We start from the raw sequence: 24043 nt of genomic DNA on the forward strand, positions 1-24043 counted from the left end.
AGGGGCTTGAGGGTGAGTGAGGACTGAGTGAGAGGTGAGGGTGAGTGAGGGGTTGAGGGTGAGGGGTTGAGGGGTGAGTGAGGGGTGAGGGGTTGAGGGTGAGTGAGGGGTGAGGGTGAGTGAGGGTGAGTGAGGGTGAGGGGTTGAGGGTGAGTGAGGGTGAGGGTGAGGGTGAGTGAGGGTGAGTGAGGGTGAGTGAGGGTGAGGGGTTGAGGGTGAGTGAGGGTGAGTGAGGGTGAGGGTGAGTGAGGGTGAGTGAGGGTGAGGGGTTGAGGGTGAGTGAGGGTGAGGGGTTGAGGGTGAGTGAGGGTGAGTGAGGGTGAGTGAGGGTGAGGGGTTGAGGGTGAGTGAGGGTGAGGGTGAGGGTGAGTGAGGGTGAGGGGTTGAGGGTGAGTGAGGGTGAGGGTGAGGGTGGTGAGGGTGAGGGTTGAGGGTGAGTGAGGGTGAGGGTGAGGGGTGAGGGTGAGTGAGGTGAGGGAGGTGAGGGTTGAGGGTGAGGGGTTGAGGGTGAGTGAGGGTGAGGGTGAGGGGTTGAGGGTGAGTGAGGGTGAGGGTGAGGTGGGGTGAGGGTGAGGTGGGTGAGGGTGGGTGAGGGGTTGAGGGTGAGTGAGGGTGAGGGTTGAGGGTTGAGGGTGAGGTGAGTGAGGGTGAGGGTGAGTGAGGGTGAGGGTGAGTGAGGGTGAGGGTTGAGGGTTGAGGTGAGGGTTGAGGGTGAGTGAGGGTGAGGGGTGAGTGAGGGTGAGGGTGAGGGGTTGAGGGTGAGTGAGGGTTGAGGGTGAGTGAGGGTGAGGGTGAGGGGTTGAGGGTGAGTGAGGGTGAGTGAGGATGAGGGGTTGAGGGTGGGTGAGGGTGAGTGAGGGTGAGTGAGGGTGCAGTGAGGGTGAGTGAGGGTGAGGGTGAGGGTGAGTGAGGGTGAGGGTGAGGGGTTGAGGGTGAGTGAGGGTGAGGGTTGAGGGTGAGTGAGGGTGAGGGTGAGTGAGGGTGAGGGGTTGAGGGTGAGGTGAGGGTGAGGGTGAGTAGGGTGAGGGGTTGAGGGTGAGGTGAGGGTGAGTGGGGTGAGGGTGAGGGGTTGAGGGTGAGTGAGGGTGAGTGAGGTGAGGGTGAGTGAGGGTGAGTGAGGGTGAGGGGTTGAGGGTGAGTGAGGGTGAGGGTGAGGGGTGAGGGTGAGTGAGGGTGAGGTGAGGGGTTGAGGGTGAGTGTGGGTGAGGGTGAGTGAGGGTGAGGGTGAGTGAGGGTGAGTGAGGGTGAGGGGTTGAGGTGAGTGAGGGTGAGGGAGTGAGGGTGAGTGAGGGTGAGGGTGGGTGAGGGTGAGGGTGAGTGAGGGTGAGGGTGAGGGTGTGAGGGTGAGTGAGGGTGAGTGAGGGTGAGTGAGGGTGAGGTGAGGGTGAGTGAGGGTGAGGGGTTGAGGGTGAGTGAGGGTGAGGGGTTGAGGGTGAGTGAGGGTGAGGGTGAGGGTGAGTGAGGGTGAGGGGTGAGGGTGAGGGGTGAGGGTGAGTGAGGGTGAGGGGTTGAGGGTGAGTGAGGGTGAGGGGTTGAGGGTGAGTGAGGGTGAGGGGTTGAGGGTGAGTGAGGGTGAGGGGTGAGGGTGAGGGGTTGAGGTGAGTGAGGGTGAGGGGTTGAGGGTGAGTGAGGGTGAGGGGTGAGGGTGAGTGAGGGTGAGGGTGAGTGAGGGTGAGGGTGAGTGAGGGTGAGGGGTTGAGGGTGAGTGAGGGTGAGTGAGGGTGAGTGAGGGTGAGGGTGAGTGAGGGTGAGGGGTTGAGGGTGAGTGAGGGTGAGTGAGGGTGAGGGTGAGTGAGGGTGAGGGTGAGGGGTTGAGGGTGAGTGAGGGTGAGTGAGGTGAGGGGTTGAGGGTGAGTGAGGGTGAGGGGTTGAGGGTGAGTGAGGGTGAGGGTGAGGTGAGGGTGAGGGGTTGAGGGTGAGGTGAGGGTGTGAGGGTGAGGGTGAGGGGTTGAGGGTGAGTGAGGGTGAGGGGTTGAGGGTGAGTGAGGGTGAGGGTGAGTGGGGTGAGGGTGAGTGAGGGTGAGGGGTTGAGGGTGAGTGAGGGTTAGTGAGGGTGAGGGTGAGTGAGGGTGAGGGGTTGAGGGTGAGTGAGGGTGAGGGGTTGAGGGTGAGTGAGGGTGTGGGGTGAGGGTGAGGGGTTGAGGGGGAGTGAGGGTGAGTGAGGTGAGGGTGAGTGAGGGGTTGAGGGTGAGTGAGGGTGAGGGGTTGAGGGTGAGTGAGGGTGAGGGTGTGAGGGTGAGTGAGGGTGAGGGGTTGAGGGTGAGGGTGAGTGAGGGTGAGGGGTTGAGGGTGAGTGAGGGTGAGTGAGGTGAGGGTTGAGGGTGAGTGAGGGTGAGGGGTTGAGGGTGAGTGAGGGTGAGTGAGGTGAGGGGTTGAGGGTGGGTGAGGGTGAGTGAGGGTGAGGGTGAGTGAGGGTGAGTGAGGGGTGAGGGTGTGAGGGTGAGTGTGAGGGTGAGGGGTTGAGGGTGAGTGAGGGTGAGGGGTGTGTGAGGGTGAGTGAGGGTGAGTGAGGGTTGAGGGGTTGAGGGTGAGTGAGGGTGGGGTGAGTTAGGGTGAGGGGTTGAGGGTGAGGTGAGGGTGAGTGAGGGTGAGGGTGAGGGTGAGGGTGAGGGTGAGTGAGGTGAGTGAGGTGAGGGTAGTGAGGGGTTGAGGGTGAGGGGTTGAGGGTGAGTGAGGGTGAGGGGTTGAGGGTGAGTGAGGGTGAGGGTGAGGGGTTGAGGGTGAGTGAGGGTGAGGGGGTGAGGTGAGTGAGGGTGAGGGGTTGAGGGTGAGTGAGGGTGAGGTGAGGTGAGGGTGAGGGTGAGTGAGGGTGAGGGGTTGAGGGTGGTGAGGGTGAGGGGTGAGTGGAGGGTGAGGGTGAGTGAGGGTGAGGGTGGGAGTGAGGGTGTGAGGGTGAGGGGTGAGGGTGAGTGAGGGTTGAGGGTGAGGGGTTGAGGGTGAGTGAGGGTGAGTGAGGGTGAGGGGTTGAGGGTGAGGGGTTGAGGGTGAGTGAGGGTGAGGGTTGAGGGTGAGTGAGGGTGAGGGGTGAGGTGTGAGGGGTTGAGGGTGAGTGAGGGTGAGGGGTTGAGGGTGAGTGAGGGTGAGGGTTGAGGGTGAGTGTGGGGTGATGGGTTGAGGGTGAGTGAGGGTGAGGGGTTGAGGGTGAGTGAGGTGAGTGAGGTGAGGGTGAGTGAGGGTGAGGGTGTGGGGTGAGGGTGAGTGAGGGTGAGGGGTTGAGGGGTGAGTGAGGTGTGAGGGGTTGAGGGTGAGTGAGGGTGAGGGTGAGTGAGGGTGAGGGGTGAGTGAGGGTGAGGTGAGGGTGAGGGTGAGGGGTTGAGGGTGAGTGAGGGTGAGTGAGGGTGAGGGGTTGAGGGTGTGAGTGAGGGTGAGTGAGGGTGGTGGTTGAGGGTGAGTGAGGGTGAGGGTTGAGGGTGGTGAGGGTGAGGTGAGTGAGTGAGGGTGAGGTGAGGGGTGAGGGGTTGAGTGGTGAGGGTTGAGGTGTGAGTGAGGGTGAGGGGTTGAGGGTGAGTGAGGGTGAGGTGGGTGAGGGTGTGTTGAGTGAGGGTGAGTGAGGGTGAGGGTGAGTGAGGGTGAGGGGTTGAGGGTGAGGTGAGGGGTGAGGGTGAGTGAGGGTGAGGGGTTGAGGGTGAGTGAGGGTGAGGGGTTGAGGGTGAGTGAGGGTGAGGGTGAGTGAGGGTGAGGGGTTGAGGGTGAGGGGTTGAGGGTGAGGGTGGTGAGGGTGAGTGAGGGTGAGGGGTTGAGGGTGAGTGAGGGTGAGGGGTTGAGGGTGAGTGAGGGTGAGGGGTTGAGGGTGAGTGAGGGTGAGGGGTTGAGGGTGAGGGGTGAGGGTGAGTGAGTGAGGGTGAGGGGTGAGGTGAGGGTGAGTGAGGGTGAGGGTTGAGGGTGAGTGAGGGTGAGGGGTTGAGGTGAGTGAGGGTGAGGGTGAGGGTGAGTGGGTGAGGGTGAGTGAGGGTGAGGGTGAGTGAGGGTGAGGGGTTGAGGTGTGAGTGAGGGTGAGTGATGGGTGAGGGTGAGTGAGGGTGTGGGGTGAGGGTGAGGGGTTGAGGGTGAGTGAGGGGAGTGAGGGTGAGGGTGAGGGGTGGTGAGGGTGAGTGGTTGAGGTGAGGGTGTGAGTGAGGGTGAGGGGTTGAGGGTGAGTGAGGGTGAGGGGTTGAGGGTGAGTGAGGGTGAGGGTGAGGGTGAGTGAGGGTGAGGGTGTGAGGGTGAGGGGTTGAGGGTGAGTGAGGGTGAGTGAGGGTGAGGGGTTGAGGGTGAGTGAGGGTGAGGGGTTGAGGGTGAGTGAGGGTGAGGGGTTGAGGGTGAGTGAGGGTGAGGGGTTGGGGTGAGTGAGGTGAGTGAGTGTGAGGGTGAGTGAGGGTTGAGGGTGAGGGGTTGAGGGTGAGTGAGGGTGTGGGGTGAGGGTGAGTGAGGGTGAGGGGTGAGGGTGAGTGAGGGTGAGGGTGAGTGAGGGTGAGGGTGAGTGAGGGTGGTGAGGGTGAGGGGTTGAGGGTGAGTGAGGGTGAGTGAGGGTGAGTGAGGTGTGAGTGAGGGTGAGGGTGAGTGAGGGTGTGTGAGGGTGAGTGAGGGTGAGGGGTTGAGGGTGAGTGAGGTGAGGTGAGTGAGGGTGAGGGGTTGAGGGTGAGTGAGGGTGAGGGGTTGAGGGTGAGTGAGGGTGAGGGTGAGTGAGGGTGAGGGGTGAGGGTGAGGGGTTGAGGGTGAGGGTGTGAGGGGGTGAGGGGTGGGTGAGTGAGGTGAGTGAGGGTGAGGGTGAGTGAGTGGGTTGAGGGTGAGGGGTTGAGGGTGAGTGAGGGTGAGGGGTTGAGGGTGAGTGAGGGTGAGGGGTTGAGGGTGAGTGAGGGTGAGGGGTGAGTGAGGGTGAGGGTGAGTGAGGGTGAGTGAGGGTGAGGGTGAGGGGTTGAGGGTGAGTGAGGGTGAGTGAGGGTGAGGGGTTGAGGGTGAGTGAGGGGTGAGGTGAGGGGTTGAGGGTGAGTGAGGGTGAGGGGTTGAGGGTGAGTGAGGGTGAGGGTGAGTGAGGGTGAGGGGTTGAGGGTGAGGGTTGAGGGTGAGTGAGGGTGAGGGGTTGAGGGTGAGTGAGGGTGAGGGTGAGTGAGGGTGATGGTGAGTGAGGGTGTGGGGTGAGGGTGAGTGAGGGTGAGGGGTTGAGGGTGAGTGAGGGTGAGGGTGAGTGAGGGTGAGGGGTTGAGGGTGAGTGAGGGTGAGGGGTTGAGGGTGAGTGAGGGTGAGGGTGAGTGAGGGTGAGGGGTGAGGGTGAGGGGTTGAGGGTGAGGGGTGAGGGTGAGTGAGGGTGAGGGGTTGAGGGTGAGTGAGGGTGAGGGGTTGAGGGTGAGTGAGGGTGAGGGGTTGAGGGTGAGTGAGGGTGAGGGGTGAGGGTGAGGGGTGAGGGTGAGTGAGGTGAGTGAGGGTGTGGTGAGGGGTTGTGGGTGAGGGTGTGAGGGTGAGTGAGGGTGAGGGGTTGAGGGTGAGTGAGGGTGAGTGAGGGTGAGTGGTGAGGTGAGTGAGGGTGAGGGTGAGTGAGGGTGAGGGGTTGAGGGTGAGTGAGGGTGAGGGTGGTGAGGGTGAGTGAGGGTGTGAGGGGTGAGGGTGAGGGGTTGAGGGTGAGTGAGGGTGAGGTGAGGGTGAGGGGTTGAGGGGTGAGGGTGAGGGTGAGGGTGGTGGGGTGTGTGGGGTGAGGGTGAGTGAGGGTGAGGGGTTGAGGGTGAGTGAGGGTGAGGGTGAGGGTGAGTGAGGGTGAGGGGTTGAGGGTGAGGGGTGAGGGTGAGTGAGGGTGAGTGAGGGTGAGGGGTGAGGGTGGTGAGGGTGAGGGGTTGAGGGTGAGTGAGGGTGAGGGGTTGAGGGTGAGTGAGGGTGAGGGGTTGAGGGTGAGTGAGGTGAGTGAGGTGAGGGTGGTGAGGGGTGAGGGTGAGGGGTGAGGGTGAGTGAGGGTGAGGGGTTGAGGGTGAGTGAGGGTGAGGGGTTGAGGGTGGTGAGGGTGAGGGTGGTGAGGGTGAGGGGTGGTGAGGGTGAGTGAGGGTGGAGGGGTGAGGGTGAGTGAGGGTGAGTGAGGGTGAGGGTGAGGGTGAGTGGGGTGGGGTGGTGAGGGTGAGTGAGGGTGTGTGAGGGTGAGGGGTTGAGGGTGAGTGAGGGTGAGGGGTTGAGGGTGAGTGAGGGTGTGGGGTGAGGGTGAGTGAGGGTGAGGGGTTGAGGGTGAGTGAGGGTGAGGGGTTGAGGGTGAGGGGTTGAGGGTGAGTGAGGGTGAGTGAGGTGAGGGTGAGTGAGGGGTGTGGGTGAGGGTGAGGGTGAGTGAGGGTGAGGGGTTGAGGGTGAGTGAGGGTGAGGGGTTGAGGGTGAGTGAGGGTGAGTGAGGGTGAGGGGTTGAGGGTGAGTGAGGGTGAGGGGTTGAGGGTGAGTGAGGGTGTGGGTGAGGGTGAGTGAGGGTGAGGGGTTGAGGGTGAGGGGTTGAGGGTGAGTGAGGGTGAGTGAGGGTGAGGGGTGAGGGTGAGTGAGGTGAGGTGAGGGTGAGGTGAGGGTGAGGGGTTGAGGGTGAGTGAGGATGAGTGAGAGTGAGGGTGAGTGAGGGGTTGAGGGTGAGGGGTGAGGGTGAGTGAGGGTGAGGGGTGAGGGTGAGTGAGGGTGAGGGGTGAGGGTGAGTGAGGGGGTTGAGGGTGAGTGAGGGTGAGTGAGGGTGAGGGGTTGAGGGTGAGTGAGGGTGAGTGAGGGTGAGTGAGGGTGAGGGTGAGTGAGGGTGAGTGAGGGTGAGTGAGGGTGATGTGTGGGTGAGGGGTTGAGGGTGAGGGTGAGGGTGAGTGAGGGTGAGGGTGAGTGAGGGTGAGGGGTTGAGGGTGAGTGAGGGTGAGGGGTTGAGGGTGAGTGAGGGTGAGGGTTGAGGGTTGAGGGTGAGGGGTGAGGGTGAGTGAGGAGTGAGGGAGGGTGAGTGAGGGTGAGGGTGATGGGGTTGAGGGTGAGTGAGGGTGAGGGGTTGAGGGTGAGTGAGGGTGAGGGGTTGAGGGTGAGTGAGGGTGAGGGTGAGGTGAGGGTTGAGGGTGAGTGAGGGTGAGGGGTTGAGGGTGAGTGAGGGTGAGGGTGAGTGAGGGTGAGGGTGAGGTGAGGGTGAGGGTGAGGGGGTGAGGGGTTGAGGGGTGTGAGGGTGAGGGTTGAGGGTGAGTGAGGTGGTGAGGGTGAGGGGTTGAGGGTGAGTGAGGGTGAGGGGTTGAGGGTGAGTGTGGGTGAGGGGGTTGAGGGTGAGTGAGGGTGAGGGTGAGGTGTGAGTGAGGGTGAGGGGTTGAGGGTGAGTGAGGTGTGAGGGTGAGTGAGGGTGAGGGTGAGGGGTTGAGGGTGAGTGGAGGTGGGGTGTGTGAGGGGTTGAGGGTGAGGGGTTGAGGGTGAGTGGGGTGAGGGGTTGAGGGTGAGTGAGGGTGAGGGGTTGAGGGTGGGTGAGGGTGGGTGAGGGTGAGTGAGGGTGAGTGAGGGTGAGGGGTTGAGGTAGAGGGGTTGAGGGTGAGTGAGGGTGAGGGGTGAGGGTGAGTGAGGGTGAGGGGTTGAGGATGAGTGAGGGTGAGGGGTTGAGGGTGGGTGAGGGTGAGGGTGGGTGTGGGTGAGTGAGGGTGAGGGTGAGTGAGGGTGAGGGGTTGAGTGAGGGTGAGGGTGAGGGGTTGAGGGTGAGTGAGGTGAGGGTGTGAGGGTTGAGGGTGAGGGGTTGAGGGTGAGTGAGGGTGAGGTGAGGGGTTGAGGGTGAGTGAGGGTGAGGGGTTGAGGTGGGTGAGGGTGTGAGGGTGGGTGAGGGTGAGTGAGGGTGAGGGTGAGTGAGGGTGAGGGGTTGAGGGTGAGGGTGAGGGGTTGAGGGTGAGTGAGGGTGAGGGTGAGTGAGGGTGAGGGTGAGGGGTTGAGGGTGAGTGAGGGTGAGGGGTTGAGGGTGAGTGAGGGTGAGGGTGAGGGTACATGCTTTTCACTTTCTTCAAAGGTTGTCCGTGCATCAAGGGTAGTTGACTGAACTTTAAGTATAATAATTGTACGTACTCTTCGGTGGCATTGAGCTCACACCCTCGAATGGTCTTCGGTAGTATTGTTTCCTGTAGAATTCTATTTCCTGCTTATAAAGCGCATGTCTCGGTCAGTATCAGCAAAGTGGTATGTGCATGTGAAAGTCGGAGAGTTGGAGGCAGTTAAGGAAATGCAGAACATTCTGCAAAAGTAATTGAAACCATTTTTATCTTGAAACTGTTTTTAACCGACAGTCTTTTATTCCTAATCATAGATGAGTGGGAGTAATACAGGGACTGGAGCAGCAGCGCCTCAGTTTGGATTGGTGTGGCAGGCAGGAGAAAGTCAGGAGAGGGAGGAGAGGGAGGAGGGGGAACTGCTTGCGAAATGAAATTTAAAAGCGGCTGGGCGGGAAATGCTCTCGGTAGCATTCGTTTGAAGTGTGAAGCAGGGGGCGGGAGCAGCCTTTGATGTGCGGATAATTAGGGGAGGAGAAGCCAGGAGATCCAAGCTGGGGAACAGATGGCTGGCGATTTGGTGCTGTGCACGCGCATCTTAGGTCAATGCACTTGCACATTGACCTAAAAGCCACGGGCACAGCACCAAATCGCCCAGTTAGTTTAACTCTGGTTAAAGCCCTATATCCTCGCAAGCTCGATGCGCATGCGCATCGAATAGCGAGACCTAAAAAACAAGTCAGCCGAGGATGGTTTCCACACATCTCAGATTTCTCATCCAAAGAAAGGCACTGAGTAAGCGCCTAGAAGCTGCACATCATGTGTGTCAGCGCCCTCAGGACGTTGACTGGTTACAAAAGGGGCTGAACTGAGCCGTACCCTGCTCTGTGGGTTATAACACTACTGGGGCAACCGAGAGCAGGAGGGGTATCTGTGCACCTGCTGGTGGGGCATCTGTGACTTCTGTTCTGTCCTGTCTGCCTCTTCTCTGCAGTTGGTCCATCAGAAGGAGCGCCTGAGAGCCCTGCAGCGCCACCTGGAGGCGGACAACTGTGCACAGACCAGCTCACAGACCCCCTCTAGCACGGTAAGTGACACTTTATCGCCTTGTACTCTACTAAACGAGGGGGCTCAGTCTTTTTTCAGCACTTCGAGCTAATTGAGCAGGTGGTTGGCGCTATACTTGAATACCGTTATCACAAGCAATTGCAGTGCAATAGGTCTCGCATTTACGAGAGTTTGAGGTATTGGCGTTGTAAACGACAGTGCCTTTTATTATTGTGTTTTGAAAACCTGCCAGCGGTGCGTAAACATGCACTTTATACTTTGCATGTTTTCTTAATACATACATAAAAGGCAATGCCATATTGCATTGTAAATGCCTTTCTCAGTGTTCATTCTATAAACCATCCCTTCGGTGCCTTCCTTCTGAAGTCTTTTTCCCTCATTCTCTCCTTTTCCGCGGTACGTTTACAGTGTAAACGTCAATGTAGTTCAAGTAAAGCGGATCAATGCAGCTATCCATACGCTTCTTGGTGCTTGGATCTTTCAGGGAAACAACAGGCTGCAGCTAGAGAATAAATAATTCATGGTCCTGGAAAGCACTTTTGAGTGTGACCGTGCAAATATGGTTGTGGATAATGGTTCTCACGACTGGCTAGGCTGAGTTCATTAACTTACACAGACTAAAAACATCAATTTGGAAGTGAAGGATGACAGTGAAGTCTGAGTGAGAAAGGCGTGTGTTAGAAATGGGATCCCGGCTGGCCAAGACTCGCGTCAAGGTCAGTCAGGGATCACCATTCCTAAGGTCAGGGCAAGGGAGTTACACGCCAAGATAACCCCTACTCGCCCTCTAGGTAACGTGGCGCGAGCAGCAAGGCTAAACTTGGAGGCGATGTAGGCTAAGTATTTGCGCATGCACCCCAGCAACAACACCCAAGGCCCACCACAAAGGAAACTCCACACAAGGTTATATATAAAAATAGCCTTTGTATTACACCAAAATACATTAGATAAAACACACACTTTACAATGTGCCAGAGGCACGGGCAGAATTTACAGGGGATATTGTACAAGACAGGGCCACCTGGACCACTGTCAGGAATCAGAAGTAACACTTTCAGAAATAGCACTTAGTACGTAGAATATAGCACAAAATAGCACCCAACCAGTAATCACTGGTAACCAGGATCTCACTAGCACCACCTGTACTAGGGAGAAAACAACCACCTATGTATCACAATACCTGTAGGGGTGTAAGAACATACACATGATGCAATGCATGACATTCATTCAGAGGTGTAAAGGCACATGACGCATAAACAATACATTCAGAGGTGCAGAGAAAGTACAATTGCGCCAAACTCACGTAAGTCACCACCTGTGACTGTCCCTAGGCCCTCTGGCCATGTTGGGGCTAGGACGCCCTGTGTCCAAAGTGTCAGGGTCCTAAACGTGGCAGCTGCCCACGAAGTGCTGGGCAGCTGAATCACTGTTGGGCCACTGCTGGAGCCTCGCAGGCTCTGGCCAGAACAATGTGGGCAACAAGGGAGAGCCTCTCAGGGCTCTAAAACAACAATGGGGCCAATGTGGGAGCCTCGCTGGGCTCTCAAGAACTAAATTGGCCCCCTGAGCCTCTCAGGGCTCCAAGTAAATCAATGCAGCCCCTCTGGGCTCTGAATGCACAGATGCAGCCTTGTTGCGCCTCGTGGGCTCGAAGAACAAATGCCCCCCTGAGCCCCACTGGGCTCTGCACACAAGGCCTGGAGCCCCTTTCCGGGCTCCGAACACAAAATGGGGGCGTAGTTGGAGTCCCCCTCCTGGGGACTCAGCGAACCAAGTAATGCCCACACGAGCCTCTCGGGCTCTGAAAACAACTGCTGCCCTGAGCCTCGCAGGCTCAAACAACAGGTAAGGCCCCCACGAGCCTTTTACTAGGGGGGAGGGGCGGGCACCGAAAATGCGCCCCGACGCCCCCTCCCCTCCCGGGCACTCACCGGTCTCTGCAGGCTGCAGCACTTTCTGCCTCTGACTCCTGGCGGGCGGGGAACTCCTCTTTCGTGCTCCGCCCGGGGCACACGTCCAGGCTCTGTCTCTCCCTCGGGGCTCTCCCTGCAGGCAGCAGCTTCCGCCTGCCTCTCTCCTGCCCCCGGCCTGCCTGACTTCCAGGTCGCGGGTGCGGGGCGGGACTTCCGGACGGCCCGCTCTTGGATTGGCCGGCCGGCAGAAACACTTCCGGGTCGTCGCGGGCAGCGCGGCGGCCCGTCTCCGGTGCTTCTAGGCGGGGGCTGAATTTACCGAGGGGTGGCCTCCCTCGAGGTAAATTATAAAAACAGCGGCAAGGTCCCTGGCAGGGTGGGCACCTGCCAGGCGACAAAACACTCGAGAATAAGCGAGGTGGCACTCGCTTGGGGCGGCCAATGCCGGGTGGGCACCGGCCTCTTCAAATAAAGCGCTCCCCAGCGCTACAAGCCACAAGAAAGCGCTCCAAAGCGCTATAGCAGAACAAAAGCGCTTCCAAGCGCTAAGAGGCAATTCCAGCGCTCCCAGCGCTAGAGGACAGCCCAAAGTCCAGCAAAAGTCCTCCAGGGGGGCAGGGGGGGGCAAGGCTGGGCCCAGAGCCAGCACACTGGGTCTCCAGGCAGGGAGACACCCCAAGTGGCGGTCCTCTGGCCCAGCAGCAGCAGCCACAGCCCCCTCAGGATCCTAGAAGAGAACAACTTCAGTGGGGACACAGCCCCATTTTTATACAGTGCATTCCTTTGTCCAAGGGTGCAGAGTGGGGGCGGAACCAGTCGCAGCTGGTTCTTGAGTACTCTGTTTACCTCAACCACCCTCTCTATTCACTGGCAGGGCTTGGGTCATTAGACGCACCACAGGGGGGCGGAGCCAGCATTGTGTGGGGAAAACCCAGCCCCTCCAGGACACAGGTACACTCCTCCCACACATCACTCATGCTAATCTCCCACTCACCACCGGGGCAGACCCATCCAGACTTCCTGGAGCCTGGCATGCCAGCCAGCTCCAGCCAATCACACGCCAGCGCCCTCACAGCACACGTACAGCCATGTCTAGAAATGGCGCTTCCCTACTAGACACATACATGCTGCATACACCATCTCGCAGCATTCACTCTCACGAGTTCACACATACCAGACTCAAGCCTGTACACCCCACGCATCAGGAACTACCAGGGACACATACATTCCCCATGCATTCCTATGGACGGGCAGGCCTAGCTCAGCACATGCACTCAGAGTGCGCACGCACTTTCCACTGGGACACAGTGAAAGTGCGCAGAATCCCTAAAATCATCATTGCCAGGTCACCATTTCACGCAAAAAGTCTAGGGGTGAACCTGCCCTAAGGGCCAAAGTCCAACAGCGTGGAACTGAGGGTAAAAGCAGAGAGGGTGGAGACAGTACCCCTTCCCTGCACCGTGAATTCCACCACGGCACGGGGAAGGGCTAGGGTGCAGGGGTGGCGCTTCAGTACTTATGACTGCTCCACGCCGTCATGAGTCACGGGCGGCGTGTGCTCATGACGGCGTGGTGCCGTCATGACCCCGCCCACTCATTAATTCGCCTGCACAGGCGGGGAATTAGTGCCGCGTGGGCAGAGCAGCAGCAGCAGGATGGCTCCATGCTGTCATGAGCACACGCCGCCCGTGACTCACGGCGGCGAAGAGCCGTCATGAGCACCCAAAGGGTAAGCAAGAGTGGGAGGGGCACCTGCATCCAAGCACCGGGGGGAGTTACCCCTTCCAAGCATCAACCTGCGTCCAAGGATGGGGGGAGGAGAGGCAATCTGCGTCCAAGGAAGGAGGGGGGGGGTAGCACCTGTGTCCAAGGATGGGGGGGTGGGGTGGCACCTGCAATCAAGCACATGAGGTGGAGGCAGAGGGTGATTTAGGGACCGCTGAAGTCTAAGCACAAGGGTGATCTGCGGTCCAAGCCGGGGTGAGAGTCCCTGAAGTGCAAACACGGCGGAATTTGTGTAATTGTGTTACGCAAATCTCGCGAAACGGTCAAAAATCTCTGCGAACACGCAGAAATTCCATGAACATACGGAATTGCTTGTTCGCGATGCTTTTTTACTGTTCGCAATCGCTGTTTGCGTGCTCGGGGGGAAATATCTTTCGAACACACATTTGAGAACGCGAACAAGCAAAATATTTTGCAAAGTTGCAGAACGCGAGGTAGTGTGGCTCACTGGTTAGAGGCGGCAGACCCGAGAGCAGAGGACGGCCCGGGACCAGGGTTCGATTCCCGGCGCGGCAGGTTTCTGGACCAGGGTCAGCGGACTCGATAATTCTCTCGCCTCGGTGCCAACTCTGATCAGCTATCACACTCGGCAACTCTGGGCATTAGCTTGCCTCATCCTCACTAACGGCCCCACCAGACCGCCGGGGATGCCTGGTCTCACCCTGGAGATACCCATTAAGGGACCATCTCTCAGGGAAGCCAGGAAGGGTTTCGCAGCGGTCGAAGCGCCTTGGGACCCTCCGGGTAAGTAGTGCGCTATATAAATGCCTATACATACACATACGCAGAATTTTTGGCAATTTCGCGTTCTCCGTGGAACGCGAAATTACCCAAGTTACCCAAATTCCGTGAGCGGAACAGAATTAACCGCCCAGGCCTGGAAGGATGCATGTAACTGCAGCAGGAAGAAAAGATTAAAAGCAGTGTCAGAGAAGTTAAATAAGAGGGGATAAGGAACACAATAACACAGAGGTAGAAAAAGCATTACAGAGGTACAGAGGGAACCAATCGAAAACATCCAAGGCACATGTACAGCTGAGGTAGGGGAGGGAGGCCCAGAGGGTCAATCACATACAGGACATGGAGAGGATCAGTGAATTAAACATTAATAATAGAGGCAGACTTTAGAAAATGACTGCAGGTAAATGTGGGCCTTGAAGCCCAGCCGCGGTGCTACGAGGCGAGGATTGTCACCTTTGTTAAGAAAATACCAGTCATACTGCGCATGGCACAAGTTGCAGAGCTTACTTCACTCACTGACAGCTTCTGAAATTTGTAAGGGAGTGAACCCTGTATGTAATTCGACTGACTGAGCAAGTGAAGCGCGCGTGCCCCAACATCCAAAGTAGGTGAGGGTCAGCTCAAGGCGAAGGGACACACAGCAAGGAGGCGGGCTTCACGGTGGGTTACATGCAGGGTTGTTTTTGTGCAGGAAGGGAATGAGGGGGGCACAGATTTGTTTCTGTTTATTTATTTATTTACACAAAGCAGCAGAAATCCTGCTTGGAGCATCGGGCCCAGAAGTGTTGGCCCCGTGGAGTGGGCAGAGTAGACGGCCTTCTTCGCAGAGCGGTAGGTATCATTGGTCCTGTAGCTGCAGGGGTTCTTGCTGCGCCAATGCTTCTTTGGGCCTCAGAGCCACGGCCCAAGGGCGGCCACCATTAGTGCAGCAGGTGGAGCTGCATTGACGCCCACACACCCCAATAATAGTGTTTTCAGTGATTCTGTTTTTGTTTGATACCTGTGCTCTTTTATAAGTCTCACATTTAGGGTGGATTATGAGCTACAGAAAGCACCCCTGAAACAGTCCCTTGATCTCGGACACCCCGCGATCAGCCCTGCACCTCCTGCACCTCAAATCTTTGCCATGTAGTCTTGGAGGGGGCCCAACACAAAAGCATTTTGCTTAGGGGAGGCTGAGAGCAAAAATGTTTGAAGAGCTCTGCCGTAGACCCACAAGGACGGTGGCAGCAAGTGTAGACACTCAACAGGGTGCTACTAGGCGCCTCTTTAGAGGATGAATCTTATTTTAACAATACTTAGACAATGTATTGTTTTGCACATAAAGTCAATAAAGGAAGATGTGACCTGAGATTGCTGAATAAAGATGTATTTCTAGTTGTATATTTATACGCAGCGTTCGTCTGTGCAGGGAGTGTGCGATGCATCATGTGGATGGTGCACTAAGGTGCTCAACGGCAGAGGGAACATGTCTCTCAAACCAATGAATATTCTTCTATTCTGCAATCCCTCGCTGCATTCTCCTGTCTGCACAGCGATGGCATTTTGAGTTTGAGTTATACTCTTGCTCGGTCCTTGTGACCACTGATGGGAGGCACGCGACACGTGACGTATCACTTATGACTATAATATCATCTCCAGCCTGAAACACCCACAACAGAGGCACAAAGAGGCCTGAGGTTCCTGTCTTTAGCCCAGCTGAACAGTGATCAGAGGAGACGAAAGGACGGACCCCTCCTAAAGGGCGCCTTCGGCTGCCCCCACAGAATCTACAATGCCACCCTCAGCCTGTCACCTACCAAGGGCATCGCTTCCGAATCGGATCAGCTGGGCCTCTTCCAATCAAAGGCTTCATTACGTTTCGAAAGAGGGTCCAGCCCCCATCCTGACCCCCCAGCCCCCATACAGCCCCCAAGCCCCCATCCTGACCCCCCAGCCCCCATCCAGCCCCCCAGCCCCCATCCTGACCCCCTGCAGCCCCCATCCTGACCCCCAGCCCCATCCTGAACCCCCAGCCCCCATCCAGACCCTCCCACCCCTCATCCTGACCGCCCAGCCCCCATCCAGACCACCCCCAGCCCCCATCCAGACCACCCCACAGCCCCCTTCCTGAACCCACCAGCCCCCATCCAGCCCCCAGCCCCCATCCTGACCCCCCAGCCCCAATCCAGACCCACCAGACCCCATCCAGACCCTCCCACCCCTCATTCTGACCGCCCAACCCCCATCCAGACCACCCCGCAGCCCCCATCCTGACCCCCAGCCCCCATCCTGACCCCCCAGCCCCCATCCAGATCCCCCAGCCCCCATCCAGACACCCCCAGCCCCCATCCAGACCCCCAAGCCCCCATCCAGACCCCCCAGGCCCACCCCCAGCCCCCATCCAGACCACCCCACAGCCCCTTCCTGAACCCACCAGCCCCCATCCAGCCCCCATCCTGACCCCCCAGCCCCAATCCAGACCCACCAGACCCCATCCAGAACCTCCCACCCCTCATTCTGACCGCCCAACCCCCATCCAGACCACCCCGCAGCCCCCATCCTGACCCCCAGCCCCCATCCTGACCCCCCAGCCCCCATCCAGATCCCCCAGCCCCCATCCAGACACCCCCAGCCCCCATCCAGACCCCCAAGCCCCCATCCAGACCCCCCAGGCCCCCCCCAGCCCCCATCCTGACCCCCTGCAGCCCCCATCCTGACCCCCCCCAGCCCCCATCCTGACCCCCAGCCCCCATCCTGACCCCCCCCCCAGCCCCCATCCAGACCCCCCAGCCCCCATCCAGAAACCCCCAGCCCCCATCCTGACCCCCAGCCCCCATCCTGATCCCAGCCCCCATCCAGACCCCCCAGCCCCCATCCAGACACCTCCAGCCCCCATCCTGACCCCCAGCCCCATCCTGAACCCCTGCAGCCCCCATCCTGACCCCCAGCCCCATCCTGAACCCCCAGCCCCCATCCAGACCCTCCCACCCCTCATCCTGACCGCCCAGCCCCCATCCAGACCACCCCCAGCCCCCATCCAGACCACCCCACAGCCCCCTTCTTGAACCCACCAGCCCCCATCCAGCCCCCAGCCTGACCCCCCAGCCCCAATCCAGACCCCCCAGACCCCATCCAGACCCTCCCACCCCTCATTCTGACCGCCCAACCCCCATCCAGACCACCCCGCAGCCCCCATCCTGACCCCCAGCCCCCATCCTGACCCCCCCAGCCCCCATCCAGACCCCCCAGCCCCCATCCAGCCCCCCCCCAGCCCCCATCCAGACACCCCCAACCCCCATCCAGACCCCCAAGCCCCCATCCAGACCCCCCAGGCCCCCCAGCCCCCATCCTGACCCCCTGCAGCCCCCATCCTGACCCCCCCAGCCCCCATCCTGACCCCCCCCCAGCCCCCATCCAGACCCCCCATCCCCCATCCAGACCCCCCAGCCCCCATCCAGACACCCCATCCCCATCCTGACCCCCAGCCCCCATCCTGATCCCAGCCCCCATCCTGACCCCCAGCCCCCATCCTAACCCCCAGCCCCCATCCAGACCCCCCAGCCCCCATCCAGACACCCCCAGCCCCCATCCTGACCCCCAGCCCCCATCCTGATCCCAGCCCCCATCCTGACTCCCAGCCCCCATCCTGACCCCCCCCCCAGCCCCCATCCAGACACCCCCAGCCCCCATCCAGACCCCCGCAGCCCCCATCCAGACCCCCCATCCGGTGCCAAACATGAACCCAACCACACATGTCTGTCTTAGCTTCTGTCATGAATACTGTGAGACAAACTGGAGCATGAAGTGAACATCTGGGGGCGTCACGCCAGCGGTTTCAGTCTTTGCATCTGTTGCACATTTATTTTTCTTACTTCGTTCGTCTCTCCCTTTCTTGCTTTTCTTTTTCCTTCCCTTCCATCCTCTGCAGCCTCCTCTCCTCCTCTCGCCGGGCACCGCCTGCTCCATTAATCTCTATTATTGTATTTCTGCAAACGCCTTGCCAGGGGGTGTACGCGCTATATAAAGAGAGTGAAAGTGTGGAGTGAGTGAGGTGCTTTAGGCCACTGCCGCACTTCACTTCAGAGCACAGTGGGTGCTGACCCCCAACATCACCAGTGTGATACCACTGATTGATGCTGAGACTGGACTCTGTGTCATTTAAAGAACGCCCCTGCCCTCTAGTGGCAAGAATAATAATGGCAACATCACAAGCGCAATGGCACTGATGGGAGAATGGAGTCTATGTCCATGGAATGACGCCGCTGCCATCTAGTGGCAAGATTAATAATCACATCATCAGGGACGCGTTTCTTAATTGTCCGCATACTCAAAGGAAGCGAGAAGGCGCGGAGAGCCACCACAGATCTGGGTTATTTAACGATGCCCTGCTGGCAGTCCCAGGGTCGGACTTTTTACATTTATCAAGCATTCGTCCATTTTGTGAAAACGATGATTTGAGGAGAATTTGTTTGCATCTTTAATGCTCAGAGAATGTGTTCATTGAAGGGCGCGGGATGTCAAACAGGTAAAGTGCAGACTATTTTCAAATTAATAAAGAGAAAAGCATCACTCGTTCCAAGAGATCTGTGGGGCATCTGACATGGGAAAGAAGCACCGGCGCATTTAATCTTTGAAGAAGTAAATTGTCGATTTTGGATTTATATATATATATATATATACTTGTGACAGAACTTAAAAAACTGCAAATTAAGACAATGAAACAGCGCAAACATCAAGACCACAGAATGAGAGCATATCACACCCTTATGAACAAGCTGCAAAAAGAAACCAAAGTTGTCATCAACCAATCGGACAAGGGTGGTAATATAGTTCTCTGGGCTAAAGAGGACTACATCCAAGAGGCATATCACCAACTCAATGATCCTGCTTGTTATAGTAGAATTGATATGAAAACGGTTAAAACCATAGAAGATGTATATGCTAAGAAATTACAACAATGGAAGAGGGAGGGTCTAATCTCTAAAGATGAACTAAAATTTTTGCACAAATTACACCCAGTGATTCCAAATATTTATTTCATCCCGAAAGTGCACAAGCAAACCACCCCAGTGCCCGGGAGGCCAATTGTATCCGCCATCAACGGTATCTTTGAAAACTCCTCAAAGTACATTGATTTTTATCTTCAAGACTTTGTTCTGAAATTACCAGCATATCTCAAGGACTCAACTGATTTTTTACACAAACTTAATCAATGCACTTGGTCTGCTGATCATCTGTTAATCACCATGGACATTGCCTCGCTCTATACGAGCATTGAACACAAGGATGGAATCAGGGCGGTAAAATATTTTCTTGACCAAAGACCTATAGAATTTCACTGCCATAATAAGATGCTTCTATCCATGATAGAAATATGCTTGAATAATAATGTATTTCTATTTAACAATGAAGTGTTCAAACAACAGAGAGGGGTGGCGATGGGGGCATGTTTTTCCCCCACCTACGCGGGTCTCCACGTGGGGTGGTGGGAGGAACATGTCCTCAAAGTAACCCATAAACCATGGTGGGACTTGAATATCGTCAAATATTGGCGGTATATAGATGATATTTTCATCATATGGCGGGGCAACATGATGGAAGCTGAAACATTTGTCAGAGATATTAATAACAACTGTCTAAATTTACAGTTTTCAGCAGACATTAGTAGGGATGTGGCCACATTCCTAGATGTGCGTGTCAAAATTATTGAGGGTAAAATCACCACAGAATTGTTCAGGAAAACCACCTCAGGGAACACCATCCTCCATGCACATAGTTTCCATCCAGGACACACTATAGCTGCCATCCCATATGGAGAATTTTTAAGAATTCATCGATCATGCAGCACCACAGAAATAAGAGATTACCATCAGAAGGAATGTAGACGTCGTCTACTTGCGAGGGGTTATGAGGATAAAAAACTGCTATCTAGCATGGCAAAAGCCAATAGAATGGATAGGCAAGTACTGTTAGACCCCCTCAGACCGAGAATCAATGTGACCCATTCTGAAACACAGGACAGCAATACCATACGTTTAATAACGGGGTACAGCCGTCAAGCCAAAGCAATCACCAAACTCATTAAGCGTGAATGGCCTATTGTCCTGACCGACAACGTCCTTAGAGACATTATGCCAGAATCACCCACTGTCACCTTCAAGAGGGCATATTCTATGCGTAATAACCTAGTCAGAAACAGCCCGGAAACACCACCTGATAACTGGCTATCCCCACGTAAAGGTTTCTTTCGCTACATAAGCTGCAGGGCATGTAAATTTGGAGTGAATATGAAATCTTTCTCAACTCCATTTGAAATACAACCTATCATGCTTAAGTCTCATTACACTTGTCGTACTGAGCTAGCAGTTTATGTATTACAATGCAGCTGTAACTTAATATATGTGGGGAGCACCAAAGGGGCGGTATATTTGCGCATCTTACAACATTTGCGGGCCATAGTAAATGCAGATCCCACCTATCCGGTGGCTAGGCATTTCCAATTGGTTCACAAACAGAATCTAAACCACTTGAAATACTTCGTGATAGATGCGATAATCCCCAACAAAAGAGGAGGCGATAATGAAAGACGCTTACGCCAACTGGAGTCGAGATATATAGTTATGCTCAATAGTAAACATCCCGGGGGTTTGAACACAGGGGAAGACCTGCACAATTTCCTGTAGACCATTTCATACTCAGGTCACCTATATGTCATCAACACGAGTGTATTGGAAATAGGGGCTTAGTCAAAATGGTGAATGTGAATTTGTAAGGCTGTATTATAGTTCCAACATGTGTCCACAGTTCGCATTGGATCTGTCTACAGGCACCATAATTTCTCTTATGGGTCAGTTGTTAAAGAAATGTCCAGCACAGCCTGTATTTAATCATAAAATCTGAGCAATTGTACATGAATAGTAACTGGGGCATCGAGATCTTTTTTCTTGTAACTATTTGTTTATACATTTTACACTTTAGCACTTTATTAGTTCAAACGCACATTATCACGGCTCTCATGATATTTATATGAGTAGTACCGTTTTTAAGCCTTCACTTTTTTGGAGTGTTCAACATTTAACATAAGACCATCCCTGCATATTTGATGACGAGCAGAACAGATTTTGCGTTGACAAACTCATCACAGGTTGATCATTGGGGAACACAATGGTTGGCTAATTCTTACCATTAGCCACATTTGTGGGATCATCCCATGTAAGATATTTCAAGTTCGAGGTATCTGTGAAAACATATTTCATAGCGAGTACCAAGGGGTACGGTTAATATATGGAATCATATCTCGAGTTAGATCTATTTGTCTGATTTAATTTCTAGACATTTATTGCCAATAAATTTATTGTCTTAAGAATAAATGTAGACACATTTGGCTTTCGAGTTTCTAAACGTATTTGTACGGACATTGCCTTCTCGTCTTTAATTTCAATAACATGCTGTTGTTTATACACAGTACATCGAGTAAATTGATTTAAACAGGACAAAGAGATTATCGCCTTGTCCTACAGTTATAGCATGAGGAGATACATAACAGCAGCGCATTGTACAGTTCCAACTGTTACACTGTAAGGCACTCATAAACTTGTTGAACTAACGTGCATCTGAGTAAAATTTCACATACTATGTCCATACCCATTTGTGAAATGTGCCACAATGCTCTCCTCCTGTATGCATATATGTCAAAAATCATTCATTAATTTTTATGACATGTTTCAATCTCATTATACTCGATGTAACTATAACAATGCAAATTATTTGTTTATGCATGTGATGGTCTGAGCACGCATTTGTATTCCACCTAACACCATTACAAAATGGCGCCCATCATTTAGGGTTTGGTATATGACTTTACATGTGAGTCCACCAACTATGTCTAGCTTTTTGGTTCAGGCGCGAAATGCAAATGTGTACTAACTCTGTATATATAGTTGACCTCCATTTCACTCGCTCATCAGTGAGCAAGGACGTAAGTCCGAAACGCGTCTGATGACTGGCGCCACCTTTACCATTTAACCGGTAATAAATTTTTCTGCAAAAAAAGCCTGGTTTGCGGTAATCATTGAAGAAGTCTGTGTACGTGTGTGCTGGCTGACGGCCGCCGCCGGCAACAGGTTGGATTCTATATATATATATATATATATATATATATATATATATATATATATATATATATATATATATATATATTTATATATATATTTATAAAAGAACATACCCTTTAAGCCTTAGAGTGCCGCAAAAAATGATGCGCGAACATAGGGATTATATATATATATATATATATATATATATTCAACAAAAGTTGGTTCCAGGCAGGGGCGCAACTAGGTCTTAATTTCGGGGGGGGGGCTAACATGGCAGATGAAGGGGCGTGGCTAATGTAAATCAATGGGGCGGAGCTAAAATGGCAGATAATCAGGATCGGTTAATGCTCAGGTCAAGCTGAGAAAAAAATGTGGTGAATTCTGCATTTGAAACTGGACAACAATTAAAGCACACATTTTTGTTAGTTTGATGCATTGCCCCCCAAAACCCATACTCACCCTGAATCGTAAAATTACCCCTGGCACACCAAAACACATACCCACGCTGAACCATAAAATTAACCCCCTCACACCCTAAAACCCATACCCGCCCTGAAATCTATAATTACCCCTGACACCCCAAAACCCATACCCATCCTATCCCTAAAATTATCCCTCCCCGGCACCCCAAAACCCATACCCACCCCACACCCTAAAATTACCCCCTGGCACCCCAAAACCCAATACCACCCTGAACCCTAAAATCACCCCCCTGGAGCCCCAAAATCGATACCCGCCCTGAACCTTAAATTACCCCTGGCACCCCAGAAACCATACCCATGCTGAACCATAAATTCCCCCTTGCCCCCCAAAACCCAAACCCACCCTGAACCTTAAAATTACTCCAGGCACCCCAAAACCCATACCCATGCTGAACCATAAATTCCCATCTGGCACCCCATAACCCATACCCACCCTGAACCCTAAAATTGCCCCTGGCACACCAAAACACATACCCACGCTGAACCCTAAAATGTCCCCTGGCACCCCATAACCCATACCCACCCTGTCCCCTAAAGTAGCCCCCTGACATCCCAAAACCCACACCTGCCCTAAACCCTAAAATTACCTCTGGCACTATAAAACACATACCCACGCTGAACCCTAAAATTAATCCCATGGCACCCCAAAACCCACACCCACCCTGTACCTTAAAATTACCCCTGGCACCCCAAACCCCATACCCATGCTGAACCATAAATTCCCCCCCGGCACCTCATAACCCATACCCACCCTGAACTATAAATTCCCCGCTGGCACCCCATAACCCATACCCACCCTGAACCCTAAAATTGCCCCCTGACACCCCAAAACCCTGAAACCTAAAATTACCCCTGGCACACCAAAACACATACCCACGCTGAACCCTAAAATGTCCCCTGACACCCCATACCCACCCTGAACCTTAAAATAGCCCCCTGACATCCGAAAATCCACTCCTGCCCTAAACCCTAAAATTACCCCTGGCACCCCAAAACCCATACCCATGCTGAACCATAAATTCCCCCGGCACCCCATAACCCATACCCACCCTGAACCATAAATTCCCCCCTTGGCACCCCATAACCCATACCCAACCTGAACTCTAAAATTACCCACTAGCACCCCCAAAAAAAATGAACACTACAAACTTACACTACATTTGCATATTTGGAGGGGACTGTCCTCTTTGACGTTTCTATGTATGTAAGTCAAGAACAACATTCACAGTAACCTAGATATGCAGGCAGTAGGTAATGCTGTGCTGAAAAATGCATTAAAGTTACTGGAACTTACACAAAAAACTGCTGCCTGCTCTTCTGATACTATACTGCGGAGTCTGGCTGATCAGCAGCACTGTGTCCTGGCATCCAGCGCCTCCCGAAGGTCTCACTGTGCAGATCAATGTGGGTCAAATGCACAGGCAGCAGGGGGAAAGGGATGGCCAGTGCAGGTGAAGCTTTTCCTTTGTAAATTAATTCCTGCTGGCGCCATAACCCAGGGTGTGCTGTCTGTGCACTTGTGTGGAATACACATCTATACAAGTGCACAGACAGCACACCATGGGCTAAGATGCCAGCAGAAATTCCTTTACAAAGGAAAAGCATCACCTTAACTGGCCATGCCTTCCCCCTGTTGTGCACATCTTCACACCCCATGCTCACAACCCATCAAGAGCTTGGGTGAAATCCCTGCCTTCAGGCAAGGATTTCACCTCTGCGCCACTCTAAAGGAAAACAAGAGGTCAGGGCAGGGGGGTTCACTCGCTGAAACTGTTCAGAGGCTCGCTGTCTGGCTCGGGCTGCTGGGCCTCTCAGAAATCATTAAAACAATCACATTCTCGGATCGGATGCGCAGCCTTCCTGCACCATTTCAGTGCGTGTCATCTTAGCCCGGGCAGAGGAGGCGACGGGGGGGGGGGGGGGGCTGAAGCCCGGTGAGCCCAATGGGTGTTGCGCGCCTGGTTCCAGGTTTCCTCCGTATGGCGCTGCCTGCAGGTGCGTAGCTTTTTGCGGTAGAACCTCACCGCTTCATATTACAACAATGTCTCCCATAGAAACTGATA

General features: G+C 54.8%; 1 protein-coding gene across 1 annotated transcript in view; it reads left to right on the forward strand.

The window, feature by feature from the left end:
• LOC147684285 (forkhead box protein P3-like) overlaps nucleotides 1–24043 on the forward strand; it is a 123142-nt gene that overhangs the window by 41558 nt on the left and 57541 nt on the right. Inside the window, exon 7 of the mRNA XM_086940153.1 lies at nucleotides 8908–9000. Coding sequence (XP_086796279.1) covers nucleotides 8908–9000 — 93 coding nt within the window. The remainder of the gene's footprint in view (nucleotides 1–8907; nucleotides 9001–24043) is intronic.

The sequence above is a fragment of the Lissotriton vulgaris genome, chromosome 10, assembly GCF_964263255.1.
Source record: "Lissotriton vulgaris chromosome 10, aLisVul1.2, whole genome shotgun sequence".
Lineage (NCBI taxonomy): Eukaryota > Metazoa > Chordata > Amphibia > Caudata > Salamandridae > Lissotriton > Lissotriton vulgaris.